The sequence below is a fragment of the Agrilus planipennis genome, unplaced genomic scaffold (genome assembly GCF_000699045.2).
Source record: "Agrilus planipennis isolate EAB-ADULT unplaced genomic scaffold, Apla_2.0 scaffold12, whole genome shotgun sequence".
NCBI classification, from domain to species: Eukaryota; Metazoa; Arthropoda; class Insecta; order Coleoptera; family Buprestidae; genus Agrilus; species Agrilus planipennis.
The window spans coordinates 1106425-1130372 of NW_020439003.1; the positions used below are offsets into that span (position 1 = coordinate 1106425).

Sequence of the window (23948 nt, forward strand, 5' to 3'; positions counted from 1 at the left end):
ACGATCAATAAATGCTATCAAATGGAATTTTTAAATGATCTCGATAAGTGCACACATGCATTTATTTGAAATTTCATTACGTAATTTTGTTTTTGTTTTTATTCGAACTTACCGTCATTTCTTCCAATACTTTAGGATTTCTGTAGTTCAAATCGGGTTGTTGTTCTGTAAATTGATGTAAATACCATTGGCGCCTAATTTCGCTGTACTTCCATGCTGAATATTTAAAGACACTTATCTACGTAAGAAAAAGGAAAAAAAATAATATTGGCAGCATCGTTATCCACAACCACCATAAACCAATTGAACTGGTTATTACGGTATCTCTAAAAAAATAAAATAAACCATTAATATTATATTACAACCGTGCCTTTTTCAGAAATATTTTGGATGGGATAAAAATTAAAAGAACAAAATGTTTTCAATTCTTCATAACCAGCCCTATGATTATTATCTAGTGGGTGATACTTATTTAGAGAATATGCAGACCCAAGTGTTGTCGTTAATTATTTTTAAGATATTTGACTGTGGGTAGTTTTGTTATAACGGCACCGTGAAAATCGAAAAGGGACATTTTTTAGAATCTCAAAATTCGACTTAAGATAAAAATTAAAAAAAAAACAAATGTGACGTAACCGAAGACGTTAAACAACTACAGGCCTCATATTTGTTTTATAATTTGATTTGCTGTCCGTTGTCATTTCCCACTTCGCTTTAAATATGACAGATGGCTTATTATTCTGCAACAATTATTTAAATAGATGTTTTTGTAATCACATTCAGCCCCCACGTCTTCAGAAAAGACGGTAACAGTTCTACGTTAAAAGTTAAAGGACCACATGCTGTGCCGAAGCTAATTGTTTAGATATTTAAGGCACTACACAATTGATGATAAAACTTATGAAGTTAACGGTTTCTGTATTTTACCCTAGATTTGCCTTAGAGGAGTCTAATATATCGTCAAGAAATACTTCAATATTTAAGTGCTGTAATTTTATAACTCACCCCTCAATTCTTTCTGATGTGATACTTGAAACTAAAACTTCGAGTTGACTGGTCAAATTGGGAAAATGACCGGTAAGATTGACTGTAGCTGACGAACTGCCCGTGTTCAAGACTACCACAATTCCATCACTTCTATTTGAAATTCTTGTGAATGCCATAACGTAATCTGCAACAGCAGCCATTTCAAAATTACCTCTTCGGAATGGGGATTCCTTTCGAAGGGCAGTGAGTTTTTTGTAAACTTTGTAATGGCTATTTCTATCTGTAGTTCTTTGATTTTCAAGATTGCATTCTAAATATTTTCTGCTAACTGGTAGCCACGTTTCGGCTCCAATATTGAAACCTGCATTGGTAGAATTATCCCAATGGTAAGGTGTTCTCGCGAAATCTCTGCTTGTAGTGTTAAAGGATTCTTCATCGCCATTGCAAGCACTAGGATCTTGACCTTCTTGCCATGTTACTTCACCATTTTCCATGCCAATCTCTTCCCCGTTATATGTAACAGCAACTCCAGGTAGAAGCAAGTTCAACATGTTAAACGCATCAATATTGTCTTTACCAAAGCGAGTCGCAGCTCTTATTTGATCATGATTTCCGAGCTTGAAATTGAAGATTTCGTTATTAATTTATCTATTAAAAGGGAATGTTTCGTCCATTTCCTTACTTCCCAGTTTGGTACATAATCTCCTCTTGGCATATTGTTTAACCAATTATTTACAACATTTATAATGTCAGAAGCCGAGGAACCTTCAGAAATACCAAAGAGTTGAAAATTAAATGGAAAATGTGCACCATTTCTTGAACCATCGGTATAGTACAACATGGTCATAGGTAAAGCCGACGAACTTTCTACCATCATAATTCTTTAAGTAGAAGAACGTATACGTTTTTTATTAGAAAAATCGAAATTTATAATTATCTGCTTACTATAAGACCAGAGTTCATTAAGATCAGGATTTACGGTAACATGAGCACATCAGGCTTTAATAAAAAAATAATTATAAGCAATCTGTTCAGAGACTCTTGTTAATCGTTAGTCTAACGTTATGATTTACTAATCTTCACGCATTATATAGGCACATCGACGACAAAAGATAGTATAATATCTAAAAATGTTATAGACGAATGATGAGGATAACGTGGGTAGAAAAGATTAGAAATGAAGAGGTATTAGAAAGAATAGGAGAACAGAGGACTCTATGGAAGTCAAAAAGAAACAGGGGAGAAGGTTAGTAGGACACCTTCTCAGACATGAAGGTCTAGTCAGAGACATATTAGAGGCAGAAATAGGAGTTAGGAGGGGTAGAGGTAGACCTAGGTTAGATTACTGTTCGCAAATAGTTAAGGATGTGGGTGTAGTTTTAGGGAAATGAGAAGTTTAGCTCAGGATGGGAAAGAGTGGAGGTACGTGTCCAAGCAGTCTTAGGACTGATGACCTTATGATGATGATGATGATGATAATATCTAAGACAAATTTTTAACTGTCAGTTTATAAATTCGAGGCGCTCATGCTGCTAAATTTATTGCCACAGGAAACTGCGGTACTTTTAGAGTCAAACCTGGGGGTCACTAAGTTACTAGTTACGCCACTGAATATGAACTGAACGTATTAAAAAAATTACATTTTGTTATTGATATCTGAAGGTCGCTCAAAAACATCAGAAGTGCAAACTGATTCGAGTTGGAATTTTTAGATATATTTTCATACTGAACCGATAAAAGACATGGTTTTTTGTACCACTTAATATATATATATAACCTTGCATCTCCTCCTTTGTTCTGTGTGTAGTTGTCAAGTACTTCTCTCCAATAGTAAATTACTTGATAAGTTTCATTTAAATCTTTCGTACAATTGTGAATTAAGTAATCGTATTCAAATGCTTGAACTCCTTCATAACCTGATAGCGGTTCATCTCGAAATTGCTCATCTTCGTACATATGTGGAATAGCGTCAACTCTAAATCCATCCACACCTCTATCCAACCAAAATTTAATGACATTCTAAAATCAAGTTTCTTTTAGACCCGATTTGGAAAATATTTGAAGAACGGTAATCATTTATTAGATGTTCATTGTTTTGACAAGTCTCGGTAATTATACCATAACAAACGAATTGTTAGTGATAATGAAAGATAATAATAAGTAAATGTAAACTAAAAACCAAAACATTAAATAGTTTCAATTCATGATATACAAAGTTAAAATAGGAGCAAACATAAAGAAGTATTATTATGTATTGGAAAAGGAAAAAATGGAAATTCAGCAATTATTGTAATTATTTGCAGTACCAATGGGGGGAGGGGGTTATTGGGTTAACCCGTCCATCCCCGATATTAAAAGAATATCCTAGGCAAGAAGTGATAACACCATAATAGAAACAAGTGGTAGTGAAGGATCTATTTACAGATGAGAAAGTTACTATAAGTCTAAAAATTTATTTTTAGAAATATGTAGAGGGTAGTGACAGCAAAGAATAGTAATTTTGTAAGAAAAATGGTTTATAGTAAGGGTTTGAACCTAGCAATAATGCCTGTTTGGACGATTGGAAATAGTGGAGAGGTATTTTGACCAGACTGCATAACAAAAAAAACGGTTTATCTAATTGAAAACAGACACGCTAATGTGTCGTAACAATTTTATACACAATATGTACACACATTTTATGAAGAAAAAATTACTCCAGTTTATATACAAAACTAAACATAATTAAATTAAAAATTATCCCCCCCGCCCCCGAACGAAAATTCTACGTACGCCCCTGGTAAACAGAGATTATAATTGCTATCAAATGGAATTTTTAAATGATCTCGATAAGTGCACACATGCATTTATTTGAAATTTCATTACGTAATTTTGTTTTTGTTTTTATTCGAACTTACCGTCATTTCTTCCAATACTTTAGGATTTCTGTAGTTCAAATCGGGTTGTTGTTCTGTAAATTGATGTAAATACCATTGGCGCCTAATTTCGCTGTACTTCCATGCTGAATATTTAAAGACACTTATCTACGTAAGAAAAAGGAAAAAAAATAATATTGGCAGCATCGTTATCCACAACCACCAGTTATCTATTTACGCTTTTTTAAATAAATAACAAAATAATTGTGTTTTGAGTTCTGTAAACATTAATATTTCAACTCACCCAATTGTTTGGGGGTGTAGTAGAACTTTCTCCATCCCTCCACACGTAATAATCTTCATAACCTGTTGTTCTATTCTCAGATAATTTGAACCAATCATGCTGATCGCTTGAGTGATTAGGTACGAGATCCATTATAATTTTTATATCTAATTCGTGCGAAGCAGTAACCAGTTCATCAAAATCTTCCAAAGTTCCGAATGTTTCCCAAACGTCGACAAAATTACTGATATCGTATCCATCATCCACCTGAGGTGAAGCGTATATAGGTGAAATCCATGCTGCATTAACGCCCGCATCTGCAAGATGGGGAAGTTTGCTTATAATCCCTCTCAAGTCTCCATAGCCGTCATTGTTGGCGTCATTAAAAGATTTTGGGTAAATCTGGTAGATGACCGCTGTTCTCCACCAATCCCAGTTTATTTCACTACTTTGAGAATTAGATGATCCCAGTAAAAAACTAATTACGAACAAAATTATCTCTCCGAAGCAAGTAGGTATCTTCATAGTGACATCAAATAAATAAATGCGGAATTGGTAACGGTGAGATTGATTAATGTTAGTTTTATTGAGATAATCGGATATTTATTGATCGCTGCCCAACGATAACACAACATTATACTCTGAACCTGATGATGCATTTACCCACAATGAGCTATTATTACATAGATAATGTAAGCACAATGGCGTAAAGTCCATTTGGATTTCAATATTTTAACGGAAGTTTTATTAACTAGCACAATAAAATAGACAAAATTACATGTTTTCCACGCACGACATAACTGAAAGAATCTTGGATACGTTTATTGCTATCATGAATGAAATCATCAATAACATTATGATGTCACTTTCCAGTTAGATGTTTATTTATAAAGTTTGATTGTAATTCTTAAAATGACTATTCAAATGAAACTCATTGTTTTTAATGTCTGAGTTTCTACTTCTGAAAAACGTAAATCATGTAACTATTTCAATAACAATTACAATAAAATTTTAAGTTCACGCCAGAAGAAACGTACGTAAACATAAATAAGCTTTATTGGTATGTACTTAATTCAAAAAAGCTTCAAAGAATACAAAATTATATTTTTAGTATTTCTTTTCTTATTATTTATAATTAAATAGTCATTAATATGCGATAAATNAATTACATTTTAAAATAGGTCAAGAATTAGTCAAATATCCAAATCAAAGTTGGTCAACTTTGTCGCCCACTGAAGGAAAACTAACCATATGGAATCGAAAAGCGCCCCATTTAAATACTATTCTGGAACACCCCTTTCATTTATTTCTGCAATAGTCTTAGGTGGCCATCTCGAAGAGAAAATTTGTATCAGAGTTTTTCTTCTTTTACGATTACAATGGAGTAACGGAAAAACAAAAATTTACGTCTGAAACGAATCATCTTTATGCATGATTATCATATGTATACATACTTGATTTTAAATCTTATTATTATACTAACGAGAAATAGTCAAAACGTTATCAATTTTTCAAATGGTATTAATTTTTGCAAACATACCAATCTGATTCGTGTTTTTTACCTGCGCAAGAGGTAACGACGGTATCTTTAAAACTTTTCATTCAAGCCGTCGTGTTCGGAAAATTGAATTTTTATGAGAATTGTAGGCTAACAAGAACAAAGCTCCGGATTTTTCCTTCGTGCTTCGTCTACGCAATTGAGAAAATATCTTGAGGCAGCGACAAGAGAAGAGCAAACCAAAATAAACAATGACTTTGCATCGCATATTTTCCATTATTAAAGGGAACAGGGTTGTTGTAGGTAGGTAGAGTATCTACACAAGAGGGGACATTTTTCTTTCGTTTTAGTATATGTATCTAGAGATAATGGAGCCGTTTTATTTGTTTTTTTAATTACGGCAGTACAAAAAATAGCAACTATTGATAAAATAATACAAACATTATAACGGTTTTATAGCAAAACGACTATGTGAATATTTATTTTAATTTTTATCATCTAAAAAAGGTATCTTTTACATCACATCAGTTAAATTAATTGCTATGATAAAATAATTAAACTTTTATTAAATAATCTTGTTTTCTATATTTTATGCATAAAGGATAACTGCTTACGATACGTTATCAAATTATCAGGGAACCAACCGACTATAGCTTGTCACATAATTTATTACTTACCTATTTTATAGAACCTTTTAGGAAAACTGAAATAATATATTTATTAGCCTACCTATATCATTTTAAAGATAATTTTATCTTGCGATGACTTAGCGGTTTATTTATTAGTTGTTTATTTCACGCTTATAAAATATGAAACAAGTAAAATTGAATCTTCCTGTATATCTTACCTGTACATAACGATAAAAGTATCACCTTCTTACACATCTGCGTACTTTTATAAAGATAATATTAGAATTGCATAAAGTGGTTATCGGATTATTGTCATTTATATCTTATAATATTTAGTATAACATTATCTTGATAAACATATGTGTATTTAAAAATTGCATTGGGACAATAATTGAGTAGGTACTAACATTTCTTTTTTAATATCATTTTTTGAATTCATTTAGACTTGATCATTATACGGTTTTCAATCCTCAGACTGGTTGAACACGCACCTCCACACTTTCCTATCCTGAGCTAATCTTCACATTTACCTAAAACTAGAACATCCAATTGAATTGTCTTTTACCTGCATATTTTGTATAACCAAAGGTTTATTATCAATCAATGAGACGATTAAAACCGTTGAAAAAGTCAACTAATACTTTGGTAAAATAAAAATAGAAGTTTTGAGTGGGGGTTGTGCCCTCAGGTAGTTCACTGATGTGATTATCATCCGATTAAGAGCTTAGGTTTATAGACGTATTGAAAAAAAAATTATAATTTCCGAGGTTTCTAAGAAGAAATCCACAGCTAAACTGGATGACTGCATTTACAGTTTTATTTTTTTAATAGATATCAATTTAAAATACATAAATGGGATTCTTTGGTAGTCCTTTCTTTAACGCTGTTAAATTGACATATGACAATAACCCAAAGTTGAAAGGACCAAGACGAAGACAAGCGAAGTCGACGGTAATAATATATGTATATAATAAGGGTAAGGACTAAAGTACGGACTACGTAATGCGTTATAAGCGGACAACGGACGGTGACATGAATTATGCATGTCGCAGATGTGGAATACGTGTAACATTGGCGTCCGTCGATCCCACCCCCGGCTAAGTTACCCTTGTCTAAGCATCGTCAGATCATACAACATTCCCACCTCAAACTTGAAACCAGATTCATCATTAACATTTTCTTTAGGATGGAAATTACGGTTAGGGATTCTATTCCTAACTAACAATAAGGATAAAATAATTCGAATAAAATAATACGTAATCCTAAAATGTAGCATCGTACTACAGATGGCGCTCACTGTGCCATTTGTAGTATTTTCTATAACAATAAGGAATTTATGTTTTATAAAATTTATATTTCCTTGGGTGGGTCGCTTTTCTATTCCATGGCTAGTTTTCCCGCGAAAGGGGTCGTCAAAGTTGACCAAACTTTTATTCACTTTTAAACAACCGAATAACCCCCCCCCCCAGACGTTCCAGGCGACATTAAGTTCCAATAAAAAGTCGTTTAAACACTAAACTAATGAAATGATAATTCTTGAGGGTTGAGTTGAAACCGTTGAAACGAGGCTATAATGTTTATAAACTCTAAAGCCTGCAAAGTGACAAAATCATACTAATATTAAAATTTTCGTCAATCAAAACCTGATATACCAACAAGCGTTAGAAATTGTAACAGTTGGGTGATACTAATGTATTCTACTAAAAAATAATTTAGTATTGTAATCAATAAATAATACAAATTAGGATAAACGATCTATCCCAATACAATCTTAATTGCCAATTTTCACTAGGTAGATTTGTTATTCAATATTTCTCACTAAAGTACATGACGTTTTCCAATTTTTAATTACATTTTAAAATAGGTCAAGAATTAGTCAAATATCCAAATCAAAGTTGGTCAACTTTGTCGCCCACTGAAGGAAAACTAACCATATGGAATCGAAAAGCGCCCCATTTAAATACTATTCTGGAACACCCCTTTCATTTATTTCTGCAATAGTCTTAGGTGGCCATCTCGAAGAGAAAATTTGTATCAGAGTTTTTCTTCTTTTACGATTACAATGGAGTAACGGAAAAACAAAAATTTACGTCTGAAACGAATCATCTTTATGCATGATTATCATATGTATACATACTTGATTTTAAATCTTATTATTATACTAACGAGAAATAGTCAAAACGTTATCAATTTTTCAAATGGTATTAATTTTTGCAAACATACCAATCTGATTCGTGTTTTTTACCTGCGCAAGAGGTAACGACGGTATCTTTAAAACTTTTCATTCAAGCCGTCGTGTTCGGAAAATTGAATTTTTATGAGAATTGTAGGCTAACAAGAACAAAGCTCCGGATTTTTCCTTCGTGCTTCGTCTACGCAATTGAGAAAATATCTTGAGGCAGCGACAAGAGAAGAGCAAACCAAAATAAACAATGACTTTGCATCGCATATTTTCCATTATTAAAGGGAACAGGGTTGTTGTAGGTAGGTAGAGTATCTACACAAGAGGGGACATTTTTCTTTCGTTTTAGTATATGTATCTAGAGATAATGGAGCCGTTTTATTTGTTTTTTTAATTACGGCAGTACAAAAAATAGCAACTATTGATAAAATAATACAAACATTATAACGGTTTTATAGCAAAACGACTATGTGAATATTTATTTTAATTTTTATCATCTATAAATTACTTCAAGTTAGTTAGGAAAAATTTTTGCTGCTGTAACTCCTTCGCCGGGAATCGAACCCGGGATCTTTAGCTCTGACCACTAAGCTACGAAAAGCTGTAGTTGCAAGAACGACGAAACATGTCTGCCAAAAGGTATAATCAATATATTTCCTTTTTACAATTAATACATTTAACTTAAGATAAGATAATTATCACAAATTTTCTGTATTTGTCAACATTACATGACTCTAAAATAAAATTCTGTAATTTAATGCATTCGGTGACTTCTGATAATTCGAACATTCTGTACGCCATATTATTTCCTGTTCTTCCACATTCTTATACGAAATATCCTTGGAGGCAATGTCTCGTTAAAATGGCCCTGTAAGCCGTTGGTATGGGTCCCTAGAGAGAAAGAGTCGGGATGGTTAGGCTATGGACGCCATAAAACTAAAAACCTTCGTGCATTACACCTGTGAACTGTTTTCTGTACCCCCTTGCCAATTCAACAAATCAATATTTTCACTTAAAAACATAAATTTGAAGTTTAAACGCCACTTAGAATTCATAAATTTCTCAAAAGAAATAAGTAGCGTCAATTAATAAATAAATAAATTGAAATTGTACTATTTAAATTTCCTATCTACATATCTCATTTCAAAAATCAAACACATCAGTATAATTTATTTTATATTTTATCTTTAAATTAATCTGAAATTGTTTGGATAATATTTCCTTGTTCAGAATTTTGTTATTAAGTTAAGTTTGTTATTTAATATAAAAAGCATTAACAGGATTTGATATTATCAAATCATTTTTCAAATTTATTCAGGTGGTTGTTGATCTCCTAAACCTTGTAATCGTTATTTGATTTATTAAAACTAGTTTTGTCGATAAAACAAACAACTGATAAGCTGTTTATTAAAATATATTTTCCATTGTACGTCAAAAAAGGCAATGTTTACAATGTGATATCAGTATCAGCTATATTAAAAATATGTTAATTTCCGGGAATACCGAGAATATTTGAACAGATCATTTTTATTAATTAATCTAATATTTGTATTCAGGGATATTAGTCATTTTTGAAGGCAATTGGCAACCGTAAGAATTTTTTTCTTAATTTTTTATTTGTATGAAATTTCATTTCAATAAAAAACAACACAGCGGTACTCGTTGCAAAAGTTATTGGACTGGTAGTTGTTTTTTTACGAATGAATCCCAAATGAATTGCTCAGTTTTATACATATTTTTGGATTATAAATGTATATGTAGTATATATCTAAAGAACTAAAACAATTTGGTGGAACCTCTGATAGTTCTCTTCAGGGCCTAAAGATGGTAACCAGGTAGTTTTACCGAAAAGTACTTCTAGTATTTTTCAATTATTTAGTGTGCTCTCTAAATACAATCTATAAATGAAGTCAATCTTAAAATTATCAGAAGTATGTTGCAGGGAATACTAACTCAAAGTTTTTTAATAATTGCGAAGTTGACGTGTAACAGAAAAGTGTTTATAAGTACTTGTTTCTATAATGATTAGCTATTATTGTATTATTGAGTTTTATAAACGTACATTATATGTGCTTTACAGAAATATAGGAAGTCAATAAAGTTTAAAAATTGAATTAGGCATAGTACGACGACTTTCAATTTTCGTCTATATCATTCAGAGATCAAACATTCGCGTTGACAGAATTCATATAAGAAACAAACAGGTCAAATCCCTCGGCCCCAGAACAATATTCTCGTTTGCGCTTTTGCGACCCATTCAATTAACTTTCTTTTGGAACATGTCGATTTCATGGTCGAATCTCGAAGGAAGTTTAAAATAAAGCAATATTTCATTCAGTACGCATTCAGTATTCAATTTGTTTAACACCTAGATATTAGTACTAATTTAAATTTGCAACTAAAGCTTTCTCGTTCTTTAACATTGAGTGAAGTCGTTTTTTTTTTATTGAACGTTAGAAATATGAAACAAGGCTATTGCTAATTTTTCTATTTTCTATTCTTACGCGTATCTAGTAAGTACTTAATTTTAATGTACCTAAACATTAGTTGTTTCACCAAAGTTAAATTTACGTAAGAAGGATTTTCTTTCCATATAATTTAGAAAAAAGAATGCTCTATATTTCAATATAGTATCATTACAGTTATTTAATCTATGTTCACATCCCATGTTGTTTTGGTCTAAGGTAGATGACGTACAAAAAGGAAAGACCGCAATATCCCTAGGGAACCGTCGTAACAAAATTACTTTCTTTCCAATCTCTCCACCTGAATTTTAGAGGAGGTCGTATTTCACACAGAACATCAATACCCATCCCTTAAACACATATCCTTAACTCTACCAATATTAAGGATTAATCCCCTTACGCTTACAAATCGAAATTTTTTTAATACACAATAAAACAATCACGAACATATATAACCCTTGGTAAAAATAAAATTCATAATTAAAGAAAAAGAAAATTGACTTATCGCTTTTTATGAAATTATTTGAATTCCGATTGAATTGAAATCCTGTTGTTATATTACATCGTAATTGTATATATATTTTAATTAAAAAAAAGCAGTAATAACTACATCCTACATAATTTTATCGAGTAAAAGACTTGAATATTTATAATTTTAATAGGTTACATTAAAATGTGTATTACTATATCGGTAGTTATTTCTTTTTTAAATTCTGTATTTATTTTCATTAACGAAATAGATTGCACTTACGATTTTTCGAATTAGTTATTCACATATATTAATCTATTATGTTTAAAATCGATAATTAACTAGTAATTATCTAGTCAATTCTGAATTCTATAGGAGTAAAAGAGAATTGTGCTGTAATGTTTCAACGGGGAGGGGGTATCGCTTAGCTTAATGAGATATGACAAGGGTGAGGGGGTTAAGGAAATGTGACGTTCATAACACTTTTACTTTTTTTATCTTCTTTGCAGCTCTTAAAATTTTTCATTAATAGAAAGTCATTCTCATTGCTATTTTTAATCACTTAATAAATCATTTATAAGGGGAGTGGGCTAGCTTTTGTGACGTAATATTTGCTACGGTATGTGTGACTTAGCGTGGAGATAAGAGGGAGGGGTCTGAAAAGGTGAATTTCTATGTGATATTTTTATGGACTGTCCCATAATAAAATTAACCAACCGCATAATCATTGCAGGCTACTTTACGTGTTTACCTACTTCACTTTTCATAATTTAGCAATTTAATTATTTGTTCTCATACCCAAAATTTGTATTTAAAACATAAAAAAAAACAAAGAGATAGGATATATAAAATTTATTAACTTAATCATACTGCACATAAACGAGTACAAATCAATAATCTACAAGAGGTCTCCTGTTATTCTCTTCATTTCTTCGTGAACCATCATTCCTGTAGTCACCTCTTCTAAGATCATCACTTCTACTGTAACTTTCACCTTTCCTAGGTTCATCGCACCTTCTATAATCGTCTCTTCGTTGTTCATCTCTCTTGTAGTTTTCCCGTTTGTACTCTTCTTTTTTAGCGTCGCTCCTTCTTCTGCTCCTTTGTTCTTTTTCCTGGTCTGAACCAGAGTTACTATCCCTCTGACGCCGTTTCGGTGAGCTTTTTCTACTCGATCTTTCCTTGATATCCTGACCCTTGCCACTACTTCTGCGGTCTCTAGGACTGTTGCTTCGACTTCTTTGTTGGACACTTCTATTCGATGAACGACTTTTCTTACCATCCGAATCAGATGAAGTGTCGGAACTATTATGACTATCGTAGGCGTGACGAATTTCCCTTTGTCTGTAAAAATGCATACTAATTAAGTCAATTTACTGGCGGTTATTAACTGCTTCATTTTAACCTTCTTCTCAATCTTATGGCCATTTCTCTCAATTCGTCCTCCCTATGCTGTTGCTCTTGCTTCTCACGTTCTGACTTTATCTGTTCTGCCAATTTATCTGCCTTAACTATAACAAAAATTGAATTAGTTAATTTACTATTAAATATATTAATAATTTTTTTAAATGTGAAAGTAGTTTCCTTCTTGAAGTTCAGAAATTATTTTATTTTTATACTTACATTGTTTATTTAGTAGAGCCTGTCGTTTTCTTTTAAGGCGTTCTTGAAGACTTAAAACAGGAGCTGCGGCAGTTTTCTAAAAGAACGTTTCACCTGTTAACATTCTTAAAAAGCAATTAAAAGCAACAACTATAAAATATAACGTTCACGAAGTTTCATTTGTTCTTAATACAATAATAGAAAAGACCTCTTTTTGTCAATGCGAAACATATTTATGTATGAACTATTCATTCATATTCCATCATTTTTCTTTATTGCCCTGTATTGTATTGATTTTATAATCAATGAAAATGAAAAATCTGAAAATATCAAGTGGTTCTTACTGACTTTGAACGATGATCCAGCATTACCATATCCCGGACGATTATCGTTGGAAAACCTAAAACAAACAAAATATTTTAGATTAATTTTACTGCAATTAATAGTTAACCTACGAATTCGGAGTAGATTTATTTTCGGAAGTATCCATATCGCTGGCTTCATCTAGGTCAGAAGAAGAGCTCTGATCGCTTCTCTTTCTTCCGTAATACCTTGGTAATACTTTTGGTGGAGTATCCTTTTTTATCGGATTATTTTCTTCAGTGCTTTTCCTTAACACCGAACAAGATGAACTTGACTTTGACGAATCAGACTTTGAACTTCGTGAACTTCTTGAACGAGATCTCGACTTGCTTGATGACCTCTTCGTTTCACTTCTAGATTTCAATTTGTTACTATACGATTTAGACCTATCAGACGAAGATGAAGTCGAACGAGATTTTCGGGAACGATACTTTTTCTTGCGGTCGCTTAGACGATAACGATCATTTCTATATCTATAAAAATAGATACATCATAAATATAGATTGAGAACTAATTTAAGTTATACTTAAGGTCATGAAATAGTTATTTGATACAATACTTTTCCTTCGAAATGCTTCGTCTCTTTAATTTTGAATTTCTAGAATCAACACTCCGTGATCTTCTTCGTCTAAAACGGGAATTACATTCTGAACTACTGCTTCTTCGCCTCCTTCTATCTGATATTCTATAATCAGGACTATTACGTCGACCAGCTGACGATTTTCCTTTTCGTCCATACTTCACTTTATCAGCATAGGTTGGCTTGCTTGTGCTGGGTGGATCATCTTCACCTTTACATGAATTGATAATTTTAAATTTCAAAAACACAAACAGGTGTGCACATTTGCTTTTTTGCAAACTTTGTAAAAATGTTACCTCCAAATGATGTTATATACGTTATTTTTCCTGTATTTTCTGGAGAAGGTGAATGTGAAGGCGATTTACTTTCTCTAAATGAAGGATATGTTGGTGAAGTACGAGCAGCATAACTGGGTGGGCTTATTACCCTATTAGCGAGACGTCTTTCTCTGTGAGCTCTAAATAGTTTTATAATTAGATGTAGCAAATAAAAGGTATGTTGTCATAACTGTAAAAATGATATAGAGTATTAGATTCGGACCTTCTTTCGCGTCTAGATTTTCGCCCAGAAAAAAGGGCTTTCTCATGTTCTTCTTCTCGTGCTAACCGATTACTTTCAGCCTCTTCCATATCGTTAGTCAGAAATGAATAAAAATCATTTGAACTCATGCCATATCCTAAACCATGCTTGTTCATTTCATGAGCTTGTTGTTGATCTATTTTGGAAACATTTATGTACAAATCAACGTCCAAGTCGCTGTCTGAATTTTCTTCTTCACTTTCTTCAAGGGGAGGAACTGATTGAGTAGGAGCTGTAAGCCCAACATTAAATATTATTATCAATTAGATTAGAAATATGAACATTAATTACCTGTTCCTTCTTCATAATTAAACCCTATTGATACTCCTCCACTCTTCTTCTTTTTTGATTCAGGTTCAGTATATCCAAACTGTTCTTCTAACTGAAGCTGCTTTAAGAACTTTTCTTCTTGTATTCCTAGAAAACTGTTTTGAGCAATAACTCTGTATCTTTCATAATTTACTTGACGTTCTTCATATGTTAACTCATCAACATCTTCCTGTTTTTTTACTAGAGGTATATAGTCTAAGTGAGCACGAACATCAAATCTATCAATTAAATTATCAGCTTGACCCTGCCAAGGCATCCTAAAATTAGGCTTGATGGTAAAAACAGGACTTGTCTTGAATGTAAATATGTTTTTGTATTAAGTTAATTACACACATAGCTGCAGGACTGTCAGCAGCAGCAGCTACATTTGGATCCAAATGAATTTTACACTGACGCCCATGAACTTGCATAAACTGAGTAGGGTCAGCTTTCTGCAAGATAAAATTTTACTGATTACGGAATTCAATAAATGAAACACTTACAATTTTTTCATAGAAATCACGACGCCTTTCAGCTCGTCTTCTGTAATCAACCAACATCCCCCGAATTTTACGCTCTTGACGCCTTGCTTCGTGCCACATACCGACAAAGTGGAATTACAAGATATCAATGTTGTAGTTTTCACTTAAGTCATTTGATTTGATCAATCTGTTAATCACTTGTGATAATCACTAAGAATTAAAAGCTCATTACTTAATTTATCACTAATAAATAACAATAAATTATCCCAATCACTTTACATATGCATAACTTGACGTCTGGCTGTCAAGAACATGGTTATGGATTTTGCCTTGTGACTCTATGAACCTTTATGGTTTTTATATTATACCAATAGATAAAAGGTTTCCGGTAGAATGTAGAATAAATAATTAGTTGATTATACCAAGTACATTCCATAATTTAATTTACGTTAATTTTTATATTAACAAACGGTTTAAGCCACTAATTTTTTTATTAACTTACATAATTCATAGCTGTCGCCTGTTTTTACCCTTTATTTATACATAGCATTTATTTTTCATTCACTTATATTTTTTTTCTCTTACATATATATATCACATAATATATTATTACAAAAATACTTTATTAAATAATATTTCATACATAAATAATATACTATTACATCGGTACAATTTTTAATTCGTGCCTTAAAATTTTTCCACTTGGATTTCTTGGAATAGTATCTAAAAATTTAACACCTCCAGCTAATTTTTTATAACGAGCAACCTTTGAGTTTACGAACTCTAAAACATCTTGTTCCTTTAAATGACTATTGGGTTTCTTTACAACAAAAGCTCTAGGAACTTCACCAGCTAAGGCATCTGGTATTCCAACAACGGCTACGTCCAAAACTCCAGGTATTTCCAAAATAACATTTTCTAATTCTGTTGGTGATACCTAAAAATAATTTACCTTGACAGTATTCTGTTTATTGTGTACAAAAAGATGTTAGTCATTTTGTAATCTTGATGACGTTTTATTTTAGAAATAATCCAGAGTGCGTTGGCTAGAAGTGTGGGAACAAAATTACGCTATTATGGACTTTGATGTTGATTATGGCGTTCAAAGTATTTTAGCGCATGTGCATTTTGTTGTTATGGTGTAGTTATGTTAGGAGACCGATTGTAGGGCGCATTATAATACATTTTAAATAAAAATTAAATTAAAATATTATAAAAATTGGAAATATGGATAATCCTGAAGAAATTTTACATAGTTTAGAAGAATTTTCAAAATTGAAACCGAAAGACATTCCTCGAGAATTAGAAGAGTATCTCTCCTTTGTGGCAAAAACAGGTGATCCAGTATACCAATGGGGTACAATTAAAAGCTTATTTCGTGAAAAGTTAATAAATGTGACTAGTGAATTATATGAATCTTGCCCATCGATGGAAATTCCCCCCTGTCCAAACGTTGAAGTGTTCAACTATGAAAAAATGAAGAATTTCATTCTAGAAAAGTTAGACACCTTCGTTGCAGCACCTTTCACTGTCCAGAGAATTTGTGAACTTCTAACAAGTCCTAGGAAAGAATATAACAGAATCGACAAGTATATGCGTGCTCTTGAAAAAAATATACTAGTTGTAAGTACAATTGAGCCAGGTAATCGTAGAACAGAAAATGGAGAAGGTATTGTTAATGGGATAGAGTCTGACCATCGTCGAGAAAATCAAACTAGCAATGATATTAATGTGGAAGATATAGAAATGGAAGAAACTCCATGGCCTAAGATGTCACAATCTAGTGAGTCGAGTTACCAAGAAACCGAAGTGAAGCTGCCACAAATTGAGGCAATACATTCTTTAGTTGAAGAGGGACAAAGTAGTGTAGAAGTGAAAATGACCGAAGTCACTTGTACAGAAAATTCCATGGGGGATAAGACAATGAGTCAGCGTCAGTTGTTTGTTTCAATTGAGCCTATAAATTCTGAGAATTGTCTGAGAGAAGACAGTTTTCAAGAAACATCAGTGACCATAACTGCAGTTCCAGCACCAGTTCAAAAAAGAAGAGACAGCATTGAACCTATTGAGCAAGTTGAGGAAGAAATTTCATCATCAGATTCACAAAAACTGCAAGAAGGTGAAGTAAGTCTCATTTTATTTATTCTTAATTATTAATTGAGAAAAAGGAAGATCAAAAAGTAAAATAACAGACCTAAATCAAATAATATGTATAGAAATTACATTTATTGAAATTTCAGTTGATTTTTTGATAAGGAAGTGTTTGTTTGCCTATTGAATAATTTCTAAGATAAATGAGGTTTTTCATGAAGAGCTCTTCGGATATTATCTCATAACATTTTTATTTAACTACAAATTATGTTCTCTACATTTCAGGTTTCAATACCAAGTTCTACCTCAACAACTTCTGATGACAAGCAATATTCAGAAATTGTACATTCAGTTTCTAATGTTAAAGATTCTGATTCAACTGCAGACACTTCTGAAAACATTCATATAGAAAGTATTGACCCTTCAAAGGACCTATTTCCAGCCAGGTCAGAAAATGAAAACACTACTACCTCCACCGTTGAGCAAATAACTCTTTCTATCACTGATGAGGATAAAAAGAATGATGTAAGCAGTCCCATTAAAGATTTAAACGAATACCAAGAGGAAACTTCCCAGATTAGTGATAGCATTTCAAGAGACTTGGAATTTGTCATTTCAGAAGAATCTTCTACAGATGCAACCACTGATGTAAATGAATGCATTAAAAATGACAATGATATTATTGGAGGCAGCGAAGAAAGCTCGGTAAAAAACCCACTGGAAGAGCTACCTTTTCAACCGGATAAAAGAGAAGTAACATCTTCAGAATTAGATAATGTTCCAACTGTAACACAAACCTCCATAGAACCAATAGATGAGGGGTGCAAATTTAATTTGACACCAGGGAGCAATGCTTCTGATGATATTATTGGATCAGTAAGTTATGAAGAAATTAAAGATCATAACAAAGAAGAAAAATTAAATAATGAATTGGAACCTGCAAATACAGTTTCTAAGGATGAAAACATTATTCTGACTGAACAGCAGCCCTAAATAACCAAACGGTAAAGGTTTGACAAATTCCCTTATCGAAAACAAAAAATAAAAGAGAGCATAAGCCCATTTTGGTGTTCAGTGTGTTTTTAAATAGATTTAAATGGAATTATTTCTGTGATTGGTACCTACAATTATTTAAAAAATTATAACATTAAAAGAGTATTATGTCCCATAACAATTATACAATCCTACATTAATTTTTGAATCGCGTTTTATTGAAATATTCTTTGCATACCATTTTGTTTTTATGCCAAATCTGGGGTTATTTGCTACTTCCCTAAGCCTTAATCACTGTGTACTTACCATAAAAACGTAATTTAATGAAATAAAATATAATGTAACTTTCTGCTTATTAAGTAAAAGTCAATTAATAAAACTTACTTATCTTCTTAATTTGTAATTAAATTATAGCGATACTTCAAAAACATTCGTTATTTTTTATTCGAAAATGCTTGCTGTATTTTTAGTGAGATTAGAAAATAATTTAGGTTTATTTAAATAAATTCATAATAACATGTGACTGCTTATAATCAATCTTCATATTCATACTTATTGCTAGTAGAGAAGTTAAAACTGGTTATGTGTATTTTTGTAATCTTGTAGTGAAAATTATGGTATAATTCTAAACAATTATCAATTTTTTAATTCCTCATTTTAAGAATTGCACGTTTTTGGAAATTACACAGAAAATATACTTTTTTTGAAAAANATGTAGTCTTCAGGGGTAAATCGGGGTAATGTAACCAAATGAATACCCTCTTTCAAACAAACATTTAATATTCCATTAAATCCATAAATGTGGAAAAACGGTAAAACTGTCATAGCAACATCTCAATTTAAAGTGTTGTATAGATAAATAAATAAAACACTTGGTTTAATTTCACTTATATGTTAGAAATTACTGTAACAAATGCTTCGGTGGTTTCACTATTTTCATAGATTTAGCTTAAACTAAAGGTGCATTAATTTGATCTTAAATTTTATTTGTAGTTTTTCTATTGTAAAGCTTTAAATACAGAGAAACTCCAAATTTATGATGGATAAATTTTTTATAGTGGCTTGGTTTATTTCTAAAATTTCAAAAATAGTAATAAATTGAGCCATCATAAACCATATACCCATTGCGGATGATGAGTTTCTCCTGTATTACAATTTTACAATAAACAATACCATAAATAGATTTAAAAATAAATGTGTATCTTAAGTTTAAGTAACTACTAATTGAAACTAAACCAAGTGCTTTATTTATTTATATCTACTCAAATGTTTATTATGTTATTATTATTTTTTTTTATTACATCCTTAACTTCAAACCGTTAGTAATAACTGCCGATCGATCTAATTTATTATTAATTCTCTTTCTCACGAAAAACCATATCAATTTTTGTATGCATTTTTTTTGTTTTAATTTAATTAATGTTTAATTTCGTATTGAATTTGTCAAACCCATTCCACTTATTAGACATACATACATACACGTATATATTTTTACGAATAATTCTAAATACATTATCTATTTTCAAGTAGTGTTAGTTGTATTTATTTGTTACTAATAATTAATAAATGTGTTCAAAGAATTATAGGCAAAAAGTATACTTTAACGCATAAAAACATGTATGATTTTTACATTAATAAAGTTTAGTTGATCTCAAGATTATTGTTTCTGTTAATTGTTAAATTATGTTAATACTATGTAACTGCGTGTAGTTAGCTTTTTTTGGTAAAGATACAGTTTAATTAAAACTAGTATCGCATGTGGTATACTCTCTCATGGATACTCGACCAATTTATTTTACCTTATAAGAAAAAGGCCCGCGTGGCAGGGGTGCATTAATTATAAATTCATTTAAATTGAATACCTACTTTAATGGCGAAATGCACAAACTATTTTTATTTTTTGCATATCTGTGAAACAGTAGGTACCTGTCTAATATGTTTCATCACTATTCCCCCCTCCCCCCCCCTTTATAATAAATATCGAAAAAACTAAGGTGTTCATATAGATAATAATAATTTACAAATGTTAAGAAAATTCACTTTTGTCTTACAATCAGTGCACTGATATATTTTTGACAATCGTGAGATGAGTTTGTTTTAATACATTCGGAGGGACAAGCTTCAATGTTATTTAACAAATATTTATACCTAGCGAGCAAATTTCGAAAATATTGTTACTGAAAATGGACTTTGTAGCCGTACAATTGTGTACCAGACATAGGTAGATAATTATTATGCGAGTAGATACTACATTTTACAACAAACAATATTTTTTTATAACGGCACGCCTTAAAAATTTTTGCAAATCATTTTCTATCTTGTCGTATATAAATAAGTAATAATATCAAATTCTACTACCAAGAAATTTCGGCAATAAGCATTAGTAGATAGTACTTATACAAATCTTAATATATTTATTTGCTTTTCGCGTTTCTTAATGTTTTTAAAAGGGGAAATTAATAGAAAGTAAGCACAATTTTCGCTTTTTTTATTGTTTTACTTTAATCATTCAAATTACTGCCTAAAGTATAAGCATATTGATATCCATTTTTCAATTAATTAACTTTTGTGAAATAATACCGAGATATTAATGTAATTTACGCTAATATCGTATAATAAAAAGGTCGTTTAATAATTTATAATTAATTTATTATATTATATTTCAATACGTGTCTCGTAATGTTTAATTTAAATTGTGATTTATAATTATCGGATGTTTCAGTATATGTGTTTTGTATTTAAAAAGTTACCATTTTACTAATAATGAGAACTAGAATTGGAAAACTACGGTTGAAAAATTAAAATGAAAATCGTGTGTACCATTTTCAGTAGGTAAATAAGTAAAAATCGAAAAAAACATTTGTAAGACGTATGAGACGCATATCCTATAAATAGTAGGATTTGGCTCATTAGAAAGCCAGAAAATGCCAAAAAGTTTTCAACATTTAACGTTCATATCTTTTCCACCACTTTGTAATAAGTTTCCATATGTGATAAGTATTGCGCTTACCATTTAACAGTTTTAATATTTATATTACACTTACCTGATTTCCTTTTACTTTAATGAGTTCTTTACATCGATCTACAATGAAGAAGTAACCATCTTCATCATAATAAGCAATATCACCTGTATGTAACCAGCCATCTTCGTCTACTGTTTCTGCGGTCGCTTTTTCATTATTTAAGTATCCAGACATCACCTAAAATCAGAATTTTCAAAAAGAAATGATAACGGAATTTTCGGAAAAAGAAGCTTACTTGAGGTCCTCTTATCAATAATTCTCCAGGGTTGTTAGGTCCTAGCGTTTCTTCTGTTTCAACGTTTATTACTTTAGCTTCCGTACCAGGATACAGAAGGCCCGCAGTGCCAATTTTAGATTTTGGAGCATCCACTGGAATAAGAAGACTAACGGGAGAACTTTCGGTCATTCCGTACCCTGGAATAAAATTATTTGGTTAAACAAAAATTAAAAATATAGGTAATGAGTGTGATGCTTGTTTCTCTCAGAATCAATTTCATTTTGCTAATTTTAAACAACAATAGAGAGTAAAAATAGAAAACGTGATAATCAAGGGTAGATTTTTACCTTGCCTTACAATGACATCATCGCGACCTAATTTCTCCTTGAATTTGTAAATAAGTCCTTCAGTAGCTGGAGCTGCACCTGACATGATGTTCTTTATGGATGAAAGATGTTCTCTGGTAACAGCGGGATTCGATGCTAAGAATAATAATAAAGAGGGAACTACAAACAAATTTTGTGGGCGATATTTGACCAATGCTTTGATGTAGTCTTCAGGGGTAAATCGGGGTAATGTAACCAAATGAATACCCTCTTTCAAACAAACATTTAATATTCCATTAAATCCATAAATGTGGAAAAACGGTAAAACTGTCATAGCAACATCTTGCTTATTTGGCAATTTTTCTAATCCTAATAATGAGGGATGTTCACCCTGGGCTAAATTAGCAACTAAGTTGTAATGGGACAGCATAACTCCTTTTGGCAGTCCCGTAGTTCCACTGGAATATGGGAGCAAAGCTATTTCTTGCGGATTTATTCCTGGTAAATCTGATTCGTGACCTGCTTCCAATAAACTTTGAAACCCCTGAACGTTCTTTGATAAATCATCTTCTCCGCCTATGCAGACGGTTGTCTTATAATCTGGTAATTGTTTTCCAACATTTGTTGCGACTTCCAGGAGAAGAGGTATTGTTATTATCATTTTTACACCTGCATTTTGAAACTGCCTTTTGACTTCATCTGGAAACACGCATCAAAAAACTTTTTGAATCTAAAGGAATTATCTCGGATTATAGTAAAAAAGTTATAGTTATATATCTTTCTGTATTACAACAAGTCTTTTTAAATTTTGTACATTCGTACCTGGAGTATATAGAGGATTTACAAAAGTCACTGTTAATCCTGCTTCCATCGATCCGTGACTGGCAATTACATATTCAGGAATATTAGGTAATAATAATCCCACAACTTCTCCAGGTTTCATGCCACAATGGCCCAATAAAGCTTGAGCAAATCTGTTTATTAGCAATCTCATCATACCAAACGTATAACTCCTTCCTGATGCGGCGCATGTCTTGAAAATTTTAGGGAATTAAATTTTTTAATATTCCATGCAGCAGTAAATTAAAGGTTTTTTTTTTAAAGAATTTTGATTTAGATGTTATTTTTCTAATGAAGTGATTTTCGTAGAGATGTGCAAAATGGTTTTTTAAAAGTACTTAGATTTGTTATTTAAAATATAAAATACAAAATAGATTTCCCTTATGTATTTTAAATGCTATATGCAAAATACGTATTTTCAAAATACATTTTTCAAATAAATACTTTTTGTAGTACCTATTTAAATTTCTACATTCACCTAACTATAAAAGATTTTTTAAGAAAATTGCAGGCATTTCCTCATTTTTTTAGTTTATCTAGACCAATAGTGGTGTTTGCACTATATCACCAGCTACGAAGATTGAGTATGATTCATATTTTTTTGTTTGAAGTGATTGAGATGTAGTTTTCTCTTTATGTTATGGTTTCTTCAGTTCAGCAACAAATAATTCTTCTATTTGCTTCCTTATTTACCCTTGTCACCCGTTTTAATTGGAAAAAAGGCACGCCAAAATAGTTTGTTTACTGTGAAAGATCAGAGCGAAAGTAGGGCTGCAAATAATTTGATTAATGTAAAATCCGCATCAATCATTTTTTTTTTCAAAATATTGACAACTCCATTTTGCTTCCGATTACACATTGTAATAGGAGAAAGAAATGGAATCCATAGTTTCTTTAGCTTTGGGTTCATCTAATAAGTGAATTTTTTCGAATCGTTTTCTAAGAATTTTGGATTATACGCATTTATTAGCATACCACAAAAGGTACGATAAGTGGTGATTTAGCAGGTGCTGATATCAATTTGGAACTTCAAAATTCCATGGACCATGACATTGAACCCGGAAAACAATATCGATCCAATATTTTAGATTATCCAATCTCAAGGAGTTTAGAATTTTTTGAGCTCTCTTCAGTTAAAGAATTAGAAGGCATTTATGGAATGTCTCTTTGCCCCC

General features: G+C 31.6%; 5 protein-coding genes across 6 annotated transcripts in view; 2 read left to right on the forward strand and 3 right to left on the reverse strand.

Moving 5' to 3' along the window:
- Positions 1 to 23948, forward strand: part of LOC108733301 (pinopsin) — a 96151-nt gene that overhangs the window by 16770 nt on the left and 55433 nt on the right. The gene's annotated exons all lie outside the window — the stretch shown is intronic.
- Positions 239 to 4924, reverse strand: LOC108733290 (maltase 2). Its single transcript, XM_025976001.1, has 6 exons — positions 4147 to 4924; positions 3885 to 4010; positions 2765 to 3006; positions 1670 to 1868; positions 1006 to 1604; positions 239 to 326 (listed from the first exon to the last, which is right to left on the reverse strand). Exons 1-6 carry the CDS (start codon positions 4648 to 4650, stop codon positions 239 to 241), a joined length of 1758 nt encoding a protein of 585 aa, XP_025831786.1. The 5' UTR covers positions 4651 to 4924.
- On the reverse strand, positions 12206 to 15605 carry LOC108733307 (CLK4-associating serine/arginine rich protein). 2 transcript variants are annotated; one of them, XM_018464409.1, is made up of 11 exons: positions 15305 to 15605; positions 15156 to 15253; positions 14784 to 15079; positions 14454 to 14724; positions 14210 to 14370; positions 13893 to 14124; positions 13426 to 13806; positions 13319 to 13370; positions 12992 to 13067; positions 12774 to 12879; positions 12206 to 12712 (listed from the first exon to the last, which is right to left on the reverse strand). In XM_018464409.1, the coding sequence occupies exons 1-11, from the start codon at positions 15401 to 15403 to the stop codon at positions 12259 to 12261; spliced, it is 2226 nt and encodes a 741-aa protein (XP_018319911.1). In that variant the 5' UTR covers positions 15404 to 15605; the 3' UTR covers positions 12206 to 12258. The 2 variants fall into 2 exon arrangements, with proteins under 2 accessions (XP_018319911.1, XP_018319912.1); XM_018464410.1 differs by lacking the exon at positions 15305 to 15605 and having other exon boundaries at positions 15152 to 15243.
- LOC108733310 (probable 4-coumarate--CoA ligase 1) overlaps positions 15886 to 23948 on the reverse strand; it is a 9644-nt gene continuing 1581 nt past the window's right edge. Inside the window, exons 2-6 of the mRNA XM_018464413.2 lie at positions 22756 to 22966; positions 21955 to 22632; positions 21626 to 21804; positions 21412 to 21567; positions 15886 to 16220 (exon numbers count right to left, since the gene is read on the reverse strand). Of these exons, the coding sequence (XP_018319915.1) occupies positions 15942 to 16220; positions 21412 to 21567; positions 21626 to 21804; positions 21955 to 22632; positions 22756 to 22966 (1503 nt within the window). The 3' untranslated portion in view covers positions 15886 to 15941. The remainder of the gene's footprint in view (positions 16221 to 21411; positions 21568 to 21625; positions 21805 to 21954; positions 22633 to 22755; positions 22967 to 23948) is intronic.
- Positions 16227 to 18567, forward strand: LOC112904865 (serine/threonine-protein phosphatase 4 regulatory subunit 2). Its single transcript, XM_025975983.1, has 2 exons — positions 16227 to 17407; positions 17660 to 18567. The coding sequence occupies exons 1-2, from the start codon at positions 16511 to 16513 to the stop codon at positions 18365 to 18367; spliced, it is 1605 nt and encodes a 534-aa protein (XP_025831768.1). The 5' UTR covers positions 16227 to 16510; the 3' UTR covers positions 18368 to 18567.